The sequence below is a fragment of the Vipera ursinii genome, assembly GCF_947247035.1.
Source record: "Vipera ursinii genome assembly, chromosome: Z".
Classification (NCBI taxonomy): Eukaryota; Metazoa; Chordata; class Lepidosauria; order Squamata; family Viperidae; genus Vipera; species Vipera ursinii.
In genome coordinates this window covers 72596973-72612188 of record NC_139517.1, presented here as the reverse complement: position 1 = coordinate 72612188, position 15216 = coordinate 72596973, and the positions used below count along the sequence as shown (strand labels likewise).

Genomic DNA, 15216 nt, shown 5'->3' with positions numbered 1-15216 from the left:
GGAAGTGGCAGGAGAATGTTCGCACAAACATCCCAACTTGCACAAATAGCAGGTGAGTATGTGCGTACTGTATTTGTGTGAGCGGCGGGCAAGCTTGAACAAATGGAAGGGAGCGCATGCACTTGCCTGCCACTAATATAACACCATCCCCTCTTCCCCCACCCCCCACCAGTCAACAAAGCTGGAAAAGTTGAACTCACTAAAGTGTAAATTGTGAGGATCCAAACTGAACCATGAAAGGAATTAAGGAGTATATTATAAGCAGGTCTTCACCATTTTTGTTCATGATTGTTTGTGGAGTTGTCTTTTGTTTTGATAACTTCCATTTCCCAGTTTTTCGGTATTCAAGCTTCTTTTCTGTTCCCTCTGCATGTTATTAAAATATGTTTTCCTGCCTATCTGATATAACTAATGTGCGGTACAATCTTAAAATATTTTTTACATGTTTACACTGCCTCTCTACAAGGTTGCATTATTGGAAAACTTGGTTCTCATAGAATCATAGGTCTGGAATTTTTTCTTGAAATCCTCCAGCAATGCAGCACCCACAATTCTGGAAGTCCAGCTGTTCCATTGATTAATCATTCTTTCTGTCAGGAAATTCATCCTTATTTTCAGGTTGAATTGCCCCTGATGATCTTCCATCCATTACTTCTTGTCAAGAATAAATCAATGCTCTCTTTCTTATGGCAGACGTTCAGGTATTGGAAGACTGCTATCATGTCTCTCCTGAACCTTCTCTTCATTAGCTATAAACATACTTACTTCCCTTAGCTGTTCAACGTATAATTTAACCCCAAGACACTTTGACAAAAAATTTTTTGTCTTATATGATAGATGGGTTGGAAGGTTGTTGCAGGAAAAGTTTTTGTTTGCTATTAAGAAAAGTCTGTATATACTGCAGATTCCTTCCCCCATTTTCATTATTAACAATATACTTTTATTGAGATGGATTTTGCCATTTGTGTATTTTACAAAAATAGCCACATCCACTATCAGATGCAGCTATTAACTAGAATGTTTTCACAGATTTGATTTAATATATAACTACATTTTTGAGCTTTGATTCAAATTCAGTAGTTTTACATAATGTACCAAAATAGCAAAGAGCAAATGATTCAGAAACTGGAGAACCAGTGGGAGTATCCGTATGTCACAGTCCATATTTGTATTCCTCTCTTCCTTCTCTCATTACAAGAAAATTACAAGAAATGGCTCTCTAATTGTGCCATGTTGTGTTTTTTTTTTTTTAATTTGAAGCTATCCTTACCCATTCCCTTTCCTCCCCTTTTCACTGCTCTTATTCAAACTTGGTTTTGCATCTCCTTTGAATACTGGTCAAGTTCTACAACTTCAGAAAAGTGCATTTTCATAAGCATCTTTAGAATCTATTCACAGCCTAGAGTGTAGAGGCAATGGAATTGAAGCAAGGATTTTCCGGAATGTAGTTTGAAGGGTACATTAGTCACCATGGTAACAGAAAAATACATCTGTTACTGAGATTAATCTATGGATAATTGATAGTGGACTTGAAACTGTTTACACTTATTTTATCTCACACAATGTATTTATCTTACAGTAATAACCAAATCTCTCCACACTGCATTCACTAGTGAATTTTTTTTAAAGAAATGTTTCCTGAAAGTCCACTTTAAATGACTGTACATTTGGGCACAGTTAATTAGCTTTTTAAAATTGCCATGCCTTCATTCTCCCATAGATCAGCTTCAGCAAATGAGAATGTTATTTTCTGTCCTGTTGCCAGGCTCTCTAGCTGAGTCCAGTCAGTTATTCCAGCTAAGTATCATATTACAGGCACTGCCCAGGTGTTAATTGCCTTTATGATAATTCCTTCACTTAGCTTTAATCTCAAGATTTTCCAGACTCGCTTTATGTCTTTTGTTAAAGTAGCTTCCTTGACTTGATTCTGCAACAGGTTCAGAGCTTTCCAAAACTCATAAGTACTTGTACCCTTCTTCTGGTGTTACTGCCTTTGTCAACTCTTTATTATCAAGTTCGAATCCATCATCTTCAATAATATTTCCTGCCTTAACAGCAATTGTTGCACATTTGTCAGTGCCAAATTGCATTTCATTGTCTCTGCTAACTCCTCGCTGCTTTTCAGTAGTGAGCTTAATTCAGCTTTCCCCCCCCCCCATTTTAAATCATCCATGTAGAGCAGGGATATCAAACTGCCGGCCCACGGCCTGATGCGTCATGGTGAAACCACGCCCACTTCATTGCCGGCAATGGAAAAAAAGTCACGATATGTCGTGACACATCACATGACATTGCGAGTTTGACATCCTTGATGTAGAACAAAAGGGAAATTTTCGATCCTTTTTACTTCTTCATCGTCATCATTATTATTATTATTATTATTATTATTATTATTATTATTATTATTATTGATTTAATCTTCAATTTGATTCACAGTCTGGGACTGATAAAAATTTAATAGTTCAAGTTCTAACCAAGGGCTTAAGACCATGGTGGCAAACCACAGGTGGCAGCAGAGCCCTCTCTGTGGGCACGCGCACCGCCGCCCCAGTCCTAGGCCTTCAGCTGGGTTTAATAAAACCTTTTTGCTTTAGGCCTCCACCACCGTGTGCAAAAAAAAAAGTTCAATCAATTTCAACTTCTTGTGAGAGAAAAAGATCTCGCAAAGTTGGAATTGATTGATTGAACTTTTTAGTCCCACCTAGTCTGCCATTACCACCACAGCCATGCTCATCCAATGGGCCATGCCTACCCAATGGGCCACACCCACCCAATGGGCCATGCCCACCAGGCACCCAACATTATATAAGTGGGTTTTGGGTTGCACTTTGAGCACACAGTCTCTAAAAGGTTCGCCATCACTGGCTTAAGAGCTGTTAAGGTAGCATTTATTTATTTATTTATTTATTTATTTATTTATTTATTTATTTATTTATTTGATTTATATACCGCCCTTCTCCTGAAGGACTCAGGGCGGTGTACAGGGCAATAAAAATAAGAATACATTAGTTAAAATAATATTAAAACCCAAACCCATCAGGCCAGGCCGGCTTGTTCGAATAGATAAGTTTTTAGATCACGCTGGAAGGAGCGAAGGTCGGGGGCCATCCGGAGTTCAGCCGGTAAGCGGTTCCAGAGGATTGGTGCACCCACCGAGAATGCTCTCCCCCTGGGGGTCACCAGCCGACATTCTCTGACCGGTGGTACCCTGAGGAGGCCCTCTCTGTGGGAACGTACAGGACGGAGGGAAGTTGACGCCGGCAGTAGGTGCTCCCGTAGGTAATCCGGACCCATGCCATGTAGGGCTTTGTATGTCATCACCAGCACCTTGAATTTCACCCGGAAGGCAACTGGAAGCCAGTGCAGCTCATGGAGCAGAGGTGTAATATGGGAGTATCGGGAGACCCCCAAAAGAACTCGTGCAGCTGCATTCTGTACCAGCTGAAGCTTCTGAGTGGTATTTAGGCCAGGCGTGTCAAACTCACAACGTCGTGTGACGTATTGGGACTTTTCTCCTATTGCAGGCAATGGGGTGGACATGGTTTCGGTGTGACACATCCAGCCTGCAGGCCGGCAGTTTGACATGCCTGATATAGGCAGTTCCAAGTAAGGTAGTTTTTTGCGAAGTCAGAATATTCAGGTCTATTAAGTTCAAAATTTTCATGTATCTAGGTACTCCTTTGGTTATTGCTCCAAGGTCTCCTATTATTGATACAACCATTGATTTCTACCTCCACAATCATTCAACTTCAATTCAACATGTTTTCATCATGGTTAAATGGGTTTGGAGCAAGTTTAGTCTGGCTCTTCAACAGAGCACACAAGCTCCCCCTCCCCCATAACAAGGTAAAGCTCCTTGGGGAATGATGATGATGATGATGATGATGACATCAGCCGGGTTCTTTTGTATATCCAATGTACCATCTTTTTCCATGTTCCTGTTGTATTTATTTTAAAATCTACATTTAAATCTCAATATATCAGGAAAAACCTGTTCCTTTTGTATAACATCTTTTAAACACAGTTTATCTATAAAAAGTGTGTTTGATTGTGTTTGATATAGAAGAGCCAATTTGATGTAGTGGTTAAGACATCGGGCTAGATACCAGGAGACCATATGTTCTAGTCCCATCTTGTGTATGAAGCCAGCTGGATGACCTTGAGTCAGCCGTGTTGTGTCAGTCCTAGGAAGGAGACAATGGGAAACCATGTTTGAAAAACCTTGCAAAGAAATCTGCAGGATTTGTCCAGGCAGTCTCCAAGAACTGGACCCATTTGAATGGAATTTTTTTAAAAAAATCCATAGAGGCTGATATCTTATAATTAACTTCATCATTCAAAACTATCCTTCAGTGTTTCAAATGTTAAACTATTTTACTTCATCATGCATTTATAGTCAAGTTTGAATTTTCTTCTCCTTTAGAGCCTTGGTGGAGCAGTGGGCTAATGCCTCCTTAAGTAACACCAGCTGCCTGCAATTAGTGCAGGTTCGAGTCCCACCAGGCTCAAGGTTGACTCAGCCTTCCATCCTTCCGAGGTAGGTAAAATGAGGACCCAGATTGTTGGGGGCAATAAGCTGACTTTGTAATAATGCCGCTTGGGGTGTGTGTGTGAAAGCCCTAATAAAGCAGGCATATACATAGAATGAAGGCTACTGCTAAGCTTGTAAGCCGCCCTGAGTCTTTGGAGAAGGGCGGGATATAAATGGAATTAAAATAAAAAAATAAAAAATAATTGTATTCTTTAACTTCTTCTCTTTTCCTCTAGTATCCAACTTTTAAAGTCTTATCTTTATTGTTTTTTTTTAAATTCAAAACAAAAGCATTTGCTGTGGAACGGATTGTTTATAATTAATTCCAAAATCTTATTTAAACTTTATCTGGGTCCTTAGTATGTAATATCTTTCTAAAATATAAGTTTTAATCATTCTTTTGCTGTTTATTCCAACAAAAAAAGTTCTTGAACTTGTAGTTAAAACTTTCTTATGTTAAGAATTGAAGGGAAACTCCCAGTATTGTCAAACTTGTTGATCCAAAAATTTCTCACAATTGAAAAGCAGTAAACAAGCCATTTATGAAAGTGATTAGAAAAAGAAGTATGCTAACCCAGTTTGATTTCAAAGGCTCTAACTGCAGCTTGAGTAAGACTTTTGTGTTATAATTTTCTTGTGAGAAATAACTGACTGGAGCACTTAACATAAAATTCAGTAAAATAAGAAAATGAATAAAAAAGTAAAAGAATAATAAAAAGTAGAAAACATTCTGATATGCTACATAATACAACAAATAATATATCCAGTTATCAATCCAAAACTAATTTGCTATTAGTAAAAATGAGCTTTGTAACCTGGGGATACAAACTTAGCAATAAATTGTTTCTTTAAATTTTTTGTCTGCCAGAAGAATTTTGCATACAATTTATCTGGTCATTTGGAAAATGGCTAATCATGGGTATTAGAAGCTTACTATGCATATCTCCAGAATAGTGACAATAAAGTAACACATGGGCCAATGGCAGGTTGTCAAAGCACTACAGTGTAAAGGTCCAATGGAATTTATTAAGTAAGAGCTGGCTAAAATTTTAGCTTAGTTGAAATAGAAGTTACTGTGTGCCAATTATATTCCAGCTGGTATTTTTGCTGGATTCAATTTATAGTTCTTTATCAGAGAATTGTCTAAGAATTGCTTTTATTTATCCCAGTGGCAACTGGGCCTCTGGTGCAAAATGTGTTTCCAATTTACTAGATACAGTTATGAATAATGAAATGTAATGTAAAAACAATAATAGGAGTAATAGTACTAGTAACAATTTCAATAATAATAATACAGTATTCATTTCATATGTCTACCAGTGTTGGCATACTTCAAAATAGTGGTAATTTGAAAATTAAAAGTGATTTTTCCACTTTAAGCCTCACATGAAATTAGAATTACAGATTGCAAAAAACCAGGGCTCAAGGAAATTAATTCAATATTTTCTCAATCTTGATTTTGCAATAATTACAGTCGTAGTCATTAAGAAATCATTTATTTTAATGGTGGTTTGTTAAAGTACCAATGATGACTTGTTCATATATAACACTGAGCCATTACAACTGCATCAAAAGCTTTTGAGGACCCTCATATAACCAACAATTGGCAATGCAGGACTTTTCAGGAACCACCAAACATAACAATATCCTGCACGGTATCCTCAAGACATAAAAATTAAATAGAAATGCATTTTAAAAAAAATTATTGACCAAACTCTTTAGAGATTTTAAAATATCATAATATTTGCATGTTGCTGTATAAATTTAATGATCAGTTGAAATTGGGATTAAAATTGGAATTAAAAAATGGCTTCCAAATCAATTAATGGCCAGAAAGACTTAAAAATTGCCGAAATCTGAAACAAATTCAACTTTCCTTGCAGAATCCTTGTGGTCCTCAGACTACAATTGGGAACAGTTGCCATAGACATAATTTATAAACAACTGAATTCACACATCATGCTAAACCAATAACAAACAAACCATAATGTGGCTTAGCAAGAAAATTCAATATAAATTTCCTTAACCCTGCTAGATATGGTCAATAACTGGAGACAAAAAAGGAAATGCATGATAATAATATCAAAATGTGGGGAAAGGTTGTTTAATAGAATAATTACAATTTAAAGACATTGAAAGAGAATTATGAGTTTTAGTGGAAGCCCACAATTCTAATACAATTCTAATATCTTTCCTTTCTTAGGGTAGAAGCAGGCAGATTTGTTCTGAAATGCTGAAAGTGCAGCTTTCACTTATTTATTCAGTGTATATAAACCCACTTTTACGGTGACTCTGGATGGCTAACAAGGTTAAATAACCACATTACAAAAGCAAACAATAAACACACCATGTTAGCAACAAAATATGATATTCATATAGGAGGCCCAAACTTAGAAGGAAGTTCCAACTTCAAATTGGTATCTTAAAGGGTACCAATAGACAATTAGTAAATGATTAAATAGAGATCAAACTAAGATGGAAAGCTAATAATAATAATAATAATAATAATAATAATAATAATAATAATAATAATACCCTTCATCCACAAAGTGACGTTGACAGACTCCATCTACCAAGGCAAATAGGTGGGTATGGAATGCTGCAAGTACATCAGATGGTTGAAGAAGGAAAAATGGCTTTGGAAGAATATCTGAATGACAATGATGAAGATGCACTGAAATTAGTATATCAGGAAGGCTTACTGACTACTAGAGAGACCAAACTGGCCTACAAGAAAAACCAAATGAAGAACAGAATAGAGGCATGGGAAGGCAAAGCACTACCTGGCAAGTACATTAAAAGAATAGCTGGGAAAGCAGATAATAACAAGACCTGGCAATGGCTAAGAGCACGAAAGATGAAGAAAATACCGAAGGACTAATTCTGGCTGCACAAGACCAAGCGTTAAGGACAAATGCGTACAAAGTCAAAGTTGAGAAGACAGCAACAGACAGTAAGTGCCACCTATGCAAAGAAGCTGAAGAAACAGTGGACCATCTGTTAAGCTGCTGCAAGAAGATCGCACAGACTGACTACAAACAGCAGCATGACAAAGTAGCAACAATGGTGCATTGGAAGTGTCACTGCGTGTTTTTTTAGTTTTGCCAGCTTCGCTCATTCCTAAGTGTACATCTCTTTCTGCTCTGCACCTGTGTATTATCTTATCATGTAACCATAGTGACTCCAGCTATGTCCAGCCAATGTTTTGGTTTTAAACAGTGTTGTGCGCATGCTTAAAAAAGTTCTCACAGTTACTACTTTACTTTGTTCTTCTGCCTGATGAGAGAATGTAGTCAGTCTAGGTCTTTTGTTTTCTCATTAAACAAATTTTACTATAGAACATGTTTTGGATTTCTTTTCTTTGATATTGACCATGCAAATGAACCACGGTCCATCCACCTCTGGTCGGACTGTTAATTGTTCCACGACAGGAAGATCTGCAAGAAATATCATTTGCCTGTAAGCAAGAACTGGTGGGATCATAAAATAGAGAAAGTCATAGAAAATGATAAAATTAAACTGCTCTGGGACTTCAGAATTCAAACAGACAAACACCTGCAACATAACACCCCGGACTTAACAATTGTCGATAAGAAAGACAAAAAAGTCAGGATAGTGGATGTGGCAGTGCCTGGAGACAGCAGAATAGACGAGAAAGAACTGGAGAAGATAACAAAATACAAAGACCTACAAATAGAAATAGAAAGACTATGGCAAAGGCAAGCAACGCTAGTAGCAATAGTAATAGGTGCCTTGGGTGCAATCCCAAAACAACTGGAGCACCACTTGAACACCATTGCCATTGATAAATTCACCATTAGTCAATTGCAAAACATAGCCTTACTAGAACTGCTTCCATCCTGCGACAATATCTGCAATACCATCAAACATCCACATCTGCCTATCCCAGGTCCATGGTAAGGACTCAATAGGTAGACAAAAATGCCAAATCCAATCTGCACATCTGGCTGACTGTGCGATGATATAATAATAATAATAATAATAATAATAATAATAATAGTAGTAGTAGTAGTAGTAGTAGTAGTAGTAGTAGTAGTAGTAGTAATAATAGCACTACAAACTAATGCCATGAAAGCAAAGATACAAAAATCTACTGACAATCCAAATTGCCGACTTCGCAACAACAAAATTGAAACTGTTTCACATTTAATATGTGAGTGCAGCAAAATCGCGCAAACTGATTACAAAGCTAGACATGACCAAGTTGCTAAACTAATCCACTGGGCATTGTGTAAAAAATACAACTTGCCTGTGTCCGAAAAGTCGTGGGAACATAGGGTGAAAAAAGTTGTTGAGAATGAGAGGGTGAAGATCTTGTGGGACTTCTGAATACAGACAGATCGCCATTTGGAACACAACACACCAGATATCACAGTTGTAGAGAACCGAAGCGTACAGCTGATTGATATCGCTGTACCAGGAGATGCCAGAGTTGAAGAAAAAGAACTGGAAAAAATTACAAAATACTGTGATCTGGCCATCGGAACTGTGTGATCAATGGATGTAATGCGTAACAGTGATACCCATTGTCATCGGGGCACTGGGAACTATGTCCAAAAACTTTACAAAACACATCAAGAAATTACATCTTCCTGCAATAACTCCAGCAAAGCTACAAAAAACTGCGCTACTCGGAACATCTTACATTTTAAGGAGACACCTGGTTGATACCTAGGATGCTGGCAGCAGCCCGTGTCAACCATTAGCGCCAGTCAATTTGAGTGTTCAGTTGACTGAGTTTCATGTTTTATGAATAAAAGTATAATAATAATAATAAGAAGAAGAAGAAGAAGAAGGGATCTTGGAGGTCATCTAGTCCAACCACCTGCTCAAGCAGGAAACCCTATAGCATTTCAGACAAATGGCTGTCCAGTCTTTTAAAAACTTCCAGTTTTGGAGCATTCACAGTTCTGGGGGCGGTTGTTCCACTGCTTAATTGTTCTGTCAGGAAATTTCTCCTTAGTTCTAGGTTGCTACTCCTGTTGGTTAGTTTCCATCCATTGCTTCTTGTCTTGCCTTCAGGTGCTTTGGAGAATAGTTTGAGACTCTCTTCTTTATGGCAACTCCTAAGATATTGGAACAATGCTGTCATGTCACCCCTATTTCTTCTCTTCATTAAACTAAAGGTAAAGGTAAAGGTTCCCCCGCACATGTGTGCTAGTCGTTTCCGACTCTAGGGGCCGGTGCTCATCTCCATTTCAAAGCTGAAGAGCCAGCGCTTGTCCGAGGACGTCTCCGTGGTCATGTGGCCGGCATGACTAGACGCCAAAGGCGCACGGAACGCTGTTACCTTCCCACCGTAGTGGTCCCTATTTTTCTACTTGCATTTTTACGTGCTTTCGAACTGCTAGGTGGGCAGAAGCTGGGACGAGTAACAGGCGTTCACTCTGCTACGCGGCACTCGGGATTTGATCCACCAAACTGCCGACCTTCTGATCGACAAGCTCAGTGTCCTAACCCACTGAGCCACCGCGTCCCCTCTTCATTAAACTAGACATACCCAATTCCAGCAATTGTTCCTTATCTGTTTTAGCCTCCAGTCCTCTGATCATCTTTGTTGCTATTCTCTATTTCTAGAGTCTCAACATCTTTTTTACATCGTGGTGACCAAAACTGGATGCAGTATTCCAAGTGTGGCCTTACCAAGGCATTGTAAAGTGCTATTAATACTTCACGTGATCTGGATTCTATCCCTCTGTTAATGCAGTCTAGCAGTGTGTTGGCTTTTTTGGCAGCTGCAGCACACTGCTGGCTCATCTTTAAGTGATTGTCCTCTAGGACTCCAAGATCCCTCTCACAGTTACTACTATTGAGCAAAGTACCACTTATACTATACCTGTGCATTTGGTTTTTCTTGCCTAAATGTAAAACCTTACATTTTTCACCATTGAATTTCATTTTGTTAGATAGCACCCAATGTTTAAGTCTGTCAAGATCCTTCTGTATTTTAAGCCTATCTTCTGGAGTGTTGGCTGTTCCTGCCAGCTTGGTGTCGTATGCAAATTTGATGAGTTCCCCATCTGTCCCCTCATCCAAATCATTAATGAAGATGTTGAAGAGCACTGGGCCCAGAACAGAGCCCTGGGGCACCCCACTACACACTTCCCTCCATGTAGATGCAGTTCCATTGAGGAGCACACGCTGAGTATGTCCGGTCAGCCAGCTACAAATCCATCTGGTGGTGATGCTGTCTAACCCACATTTTTCTATCTTATCAAGTAGTAGGTTGTGATCTACTTTATCAAATGCCTTACTGAAACACTGTGCAATAGAGATGTCAACATCCAACATACCTTAGAACAGAGCTTTTCAGCCAGTGGTATGCATACCACCTGTGGAGCATTGGCACCTGACAGGTGGTACACGACCCTGCCTAGCCTAGCCAAATGTAGCAGTTGAGGGAACAAGCCAAAGCGGTGCAGCACAGCTGCTGGGGTGAGACAGAGGTCACAGGATCGGCACTTCTAGCTCACCCGGAAGAGAAAAGGAGGGGGGAGGAGACAGGAGAGGATATAAAAGGAGGCAGTTTTGGAAGGAGAGGGAGAGAGAGAAAAAATGCTGGAGAAAGAGTCAGAAGAGAAAAGGCTTTTGTCATAGAAGTGGGAGAGAGAGAGAGAGAAAGCTTTTGGAGAGATGTGTGCATGAGAAAGAGAAAAGGCTTTTTGTGAGAAGCAGTGAGGAGAAAGGGAGAAGAGAAGGAAGGAGATGGGAATGAGAAAGGGAGTAAGGGAAGGACGGAGGGAGGGAAACAGGAAGGAAGTATGGAGATGGTAATAAATAAATGATGTTGTGTTGAATATACATCAAAAGCAGGAGATTCTATAACCTTTTTCCTCTGTTCTTTGTATTTTGTTGTTACTACGCAGAGTACACATTTGATATTTTATTTTCCATAACACCATTTCACAGAATTCCACTTGTCTTTTTTGTTTGGCAATTAATGTATTTTCCCAGATAAGTAACTGTTGCATCCCTTTTCTACTGTACACTTGCTTTATCATATAACAAACATAATACCACACCACCAAAATAGCTAGATATAAGTGCTTTTCATTTATATTGCATTTACAAATGGCATAGTCACCTTGCCACTGATAGGAAGAATAAGAAAGTTCAGTTTTTTCTTCTGGAAATAGAAAGTAAGATCTCATCCATTTGTTAATAATATCTGATACCTAAATCACTGATAATTTGGAAATCTACCTACCTACTGAGTAGTAAAACCATGGTTACCGTTAATTAGTCCTATCTCTTTCAACTGTTTTTCTTTCATACATGCAGAAAATCACGTCTTAACAATAGTCTGATTTGGAATTTAGAATGAGCCACAGTTCTTTAGTACCTGGCTTATCAAGACCAAAGCAAAGGTGTCCTTAAGGGCTTTCCAGTTAGCATCTCTTTCCAGAGGATTACTTAAACAAATAAAAAGGCCTTTCAAACTTACTTAAGGATTATGCATAAAGTGGATCCTTGGCATATTCTACTTTTAGAAGCCAGAACAATAAGGCAGAGTTAATTCCTGATCACTCTATTTAACTTAAACAAAAAAAAACCTTGCTGATATTTACTGATGGAAGCTAAAGGAAGGAAGGAAGGGATTATTTGTTTTGTTATAAGTATATGTGTAGTAAACATAATAGCACATCATCAAAATGACGATGTACACTAGCACGTACAAGGACATAGTATAGCATGTACTTGTTTTCAAGTAACAAAAAAATATCCTATGCATTATGCTTAAATTGTATGTGACAAGCATAGTTTGTATGATTTTGTGACAAACTGAAAATGCTGAATTTGGAAACACGTTTCATTATTTTGAGCCCTGAAATTCTGGAAACTCTTGTTTTTGCACAGGTGATAAATCCAATGGGATGGGATGCATTTGGATTACCAGCAGAGAATGCAGCAATCGAGCACGGATTCCATCCCGCAGAGTGGACCAAAAGGTTTTTCTTTTCCCAGCTCCTTGTGAAATATAACAGTACAGAAGTTGTCATAGTAAGAGGAAAGCTGTGTTGATATAGGGTAGCCAAAAATAGAAGAAGTCTGGTAATGCCCTTTCTGATTAACAAAGTTCAGTAAATTTTAGTTAAAAGGATATGATTTTGTGAGCTACAACTCACTTCATCAGATGCGTAGAGTTGCTTAACTGTAGAATTTTAATTGAGATGAAATGGGTGTGAGGCAGAGAGGAGAGACAGGTTATACAGATTTGTTACAGATCTGTATGACAGATTACTAATAATTACAATACTAATTCAGCAATTTCTTGCTCAGTCACGTTATTAAAGTCTCTTACTTACAAAACAGTCACTTTTGTGGCCTGCAATAGAGTCCTGGGGGGTTGAAATGCTCTGATATTACTTTGTTCTCATTTTGACTCCTGATATCAAGCTTTTGTGCCAAGCTTGCCCTATGTCAGTGCTGGCGAACCTATGGCATGCATGCCAGAGACAGCACTCAGAGCCCTCTTTGTGGGCACGCGTGACACGTCCCAGAGATGGCAACCGTCTCTCTTCAACCAGCTGCCCGAGGTCCCATGTGGCCGGATGCATCCCAGCACAGCTGGTTTCCCTCCCCCCCTGTCCTGTCCCTCCTGGCCTCACATGTTCTCATTTTCCCGGTTACGACCCACTGCATTGCCTCCTCTGCTGTCAGCTAGCTGTCCAGAGTGCGCCGGTTGAGGAGCCAGCAGGCTGTGGCTGCTGACAGACACCGTTAGGCTCCATGCGCTCGCTGGCCTCTGTGTGCGGGGACTGATGGTGTCAGGCAGCAGCTGTCCTGGCCCCTACCTCGCCTTGCCTTGCCCTGTGGCAATTGGCACACCCATCTTGCCTCGCCTCGCCTCACCCCGCAGGACAAGCCTCTGGCCCACCGCCCCACCTGCCAGAGACCCCCTGGATCTCCCCTAACCCTGCCCAGTCCCCAGAGGCATCCCTCCCCACGAGCAACATCAAGGTGACCACGCCTACTTTGGCCACACCCACCCAGTCTGCCATGTCCACTACAGCCACACCCACACAGTGGGCCATGTCCCACCTGGCACCCGGCGATAAATAAGTGGGTTTTGGGTTGCAGTTCGGGCACTCGATCTCTAAAAGGTTCACCATCACTGCCCTATGTAGAATCTAGAAAGACATTGCTGTCAGATTATATTATAGAGGCATGCAAAGCTGCCTCTAATCTTTTGTGTATTTATTGAGGCCTGTGATGGTGCTATTGGTGTAGATTTGTTGTTACAAAGTCGACATCTGGATTGGTTGCAGAGTCTGGTTCCCATCTTAGCATCATAGTTACATTCTTGTTGTTTGTGATAATTTGTTTCAGATTGGTCAATAGTCTGTAATTATCCATTATGGGCTGCACTTAATATGAATTTGAGTGGTTTGAATTGTGAGCTATTCTAGGTGACAACCAGTGGTGCTTCTTTGTTCTGTATTTGTAGTCTGATTTTTAATTATTGTTATTATTATGTTTATTTGTTGCCCTTTTTACATTTCATGCTATCAGAAAAGCTTAATAAAACCTGGGAATTGTTCTGTTTCTATTGACTTATTTACTGGTCTTCTAGGACAGATAATTTGATTTTATTGGGTGTGTAGTAAAACATCGAGAGACTGAAACATCTATCTGCACAACCAATCTATTTTTCTTTCCTTTCCATCACCTCATTTCAATTTAAATCCTACATCAATATGCAGTGGAGTTCCACAAGGTTCTGTCTTGAGCCTAGTGCTCTTCAACATCTAAATAAATAACCTATATGAAGAGATTGAATCAAATTTGCAGATGACACAAAGCTGGGGGGCGGGGATATCTGACACTTCAGAAGACAGACTCAAGGTTCAGAAGGCTTTTGACAGATTTGAGCATTGGATCCTATTCAATAAGATGTTCAGAGGCAAGAAGAGTAAGGCCCTTCACTTAAGCAGGAAAAAAACAGATTTCAGATACAAGATCCAGATACAGGATAGTCAGTGACTCAACAATAATGCCTATGAAAGGGATCTAAGTGTTCTGGTGGGCCACTTAAGTATGAGTTAGCAGTGGGCTGACTGAGTCTCACCGTGGGCTTAGATGTGGAGTCAGTTGGGTGGAGTAGTCAAATCAACTGGATGAATTGCTGTCTGGGCAGGCAGAGGAAGTGAGGCTGGCAGCAATCAACAGACACAGCTACTGTTGTTTTTCGAAAAAGGCACAGAACTATAGTATAGCTCTCTTCCAACACAAGAGCTCAAGGAGCTGCAAAGAAAGTAGAGTAAAGGCATTCTGCAAGACTACTCATGCAGAAACTTTACCAAATGAAGAATAAAGGGAGATATGATAATAGTCTTCCAATACTTGAAGGGCTGCCACGGGCAAGAGAATGTCAATTTATTCTCCATAGTAGCTGAAGGCAGGCTCATCAGAAGGAGATCCAATCTGGAACTAAGGAGAAACTATTAAGCAGTATGTATGTATGTATGTATTATTTATTTATTTATTTATTTATTCATTCATTCATTCATTCAGTTTATATACCGCCCTACTCCCAAAGGACTCAGGGCGGTTTACAAGGCAAAATTTAAAAACAATACAATATAAAATTAAAATAAAATTAAATTAAGTCTAGCCGCAAAAAATTAAAATCACAATTTAAAAACATTAAACCCCTCAGTCCA

The 15216-nt window shown here is 39.3% G+C and overlaps 1 protein-coding gene across 1 annotated transcript in view; it reads left to right on the top strand.

Moving 5' to 3' along the window:
• LARS2 (leucyl-tRNA synthetase 2, mitochondrial) overlaps positions 1-15216 on the top strand; it is an 80670-nt gene that overhangs the window by 12229 nt on the left and 53225 nt on the right. The window contains exon 4 of the mRNA XM_083377251.1: positions 12410-12501. Within this exon, the coding sequence (XP_083233377.1) occupies positions 12410-12501 (92 nt within the window). The remainder of the gene's footprint in view (positions 1-12409; positions 12502-15216) is intronic.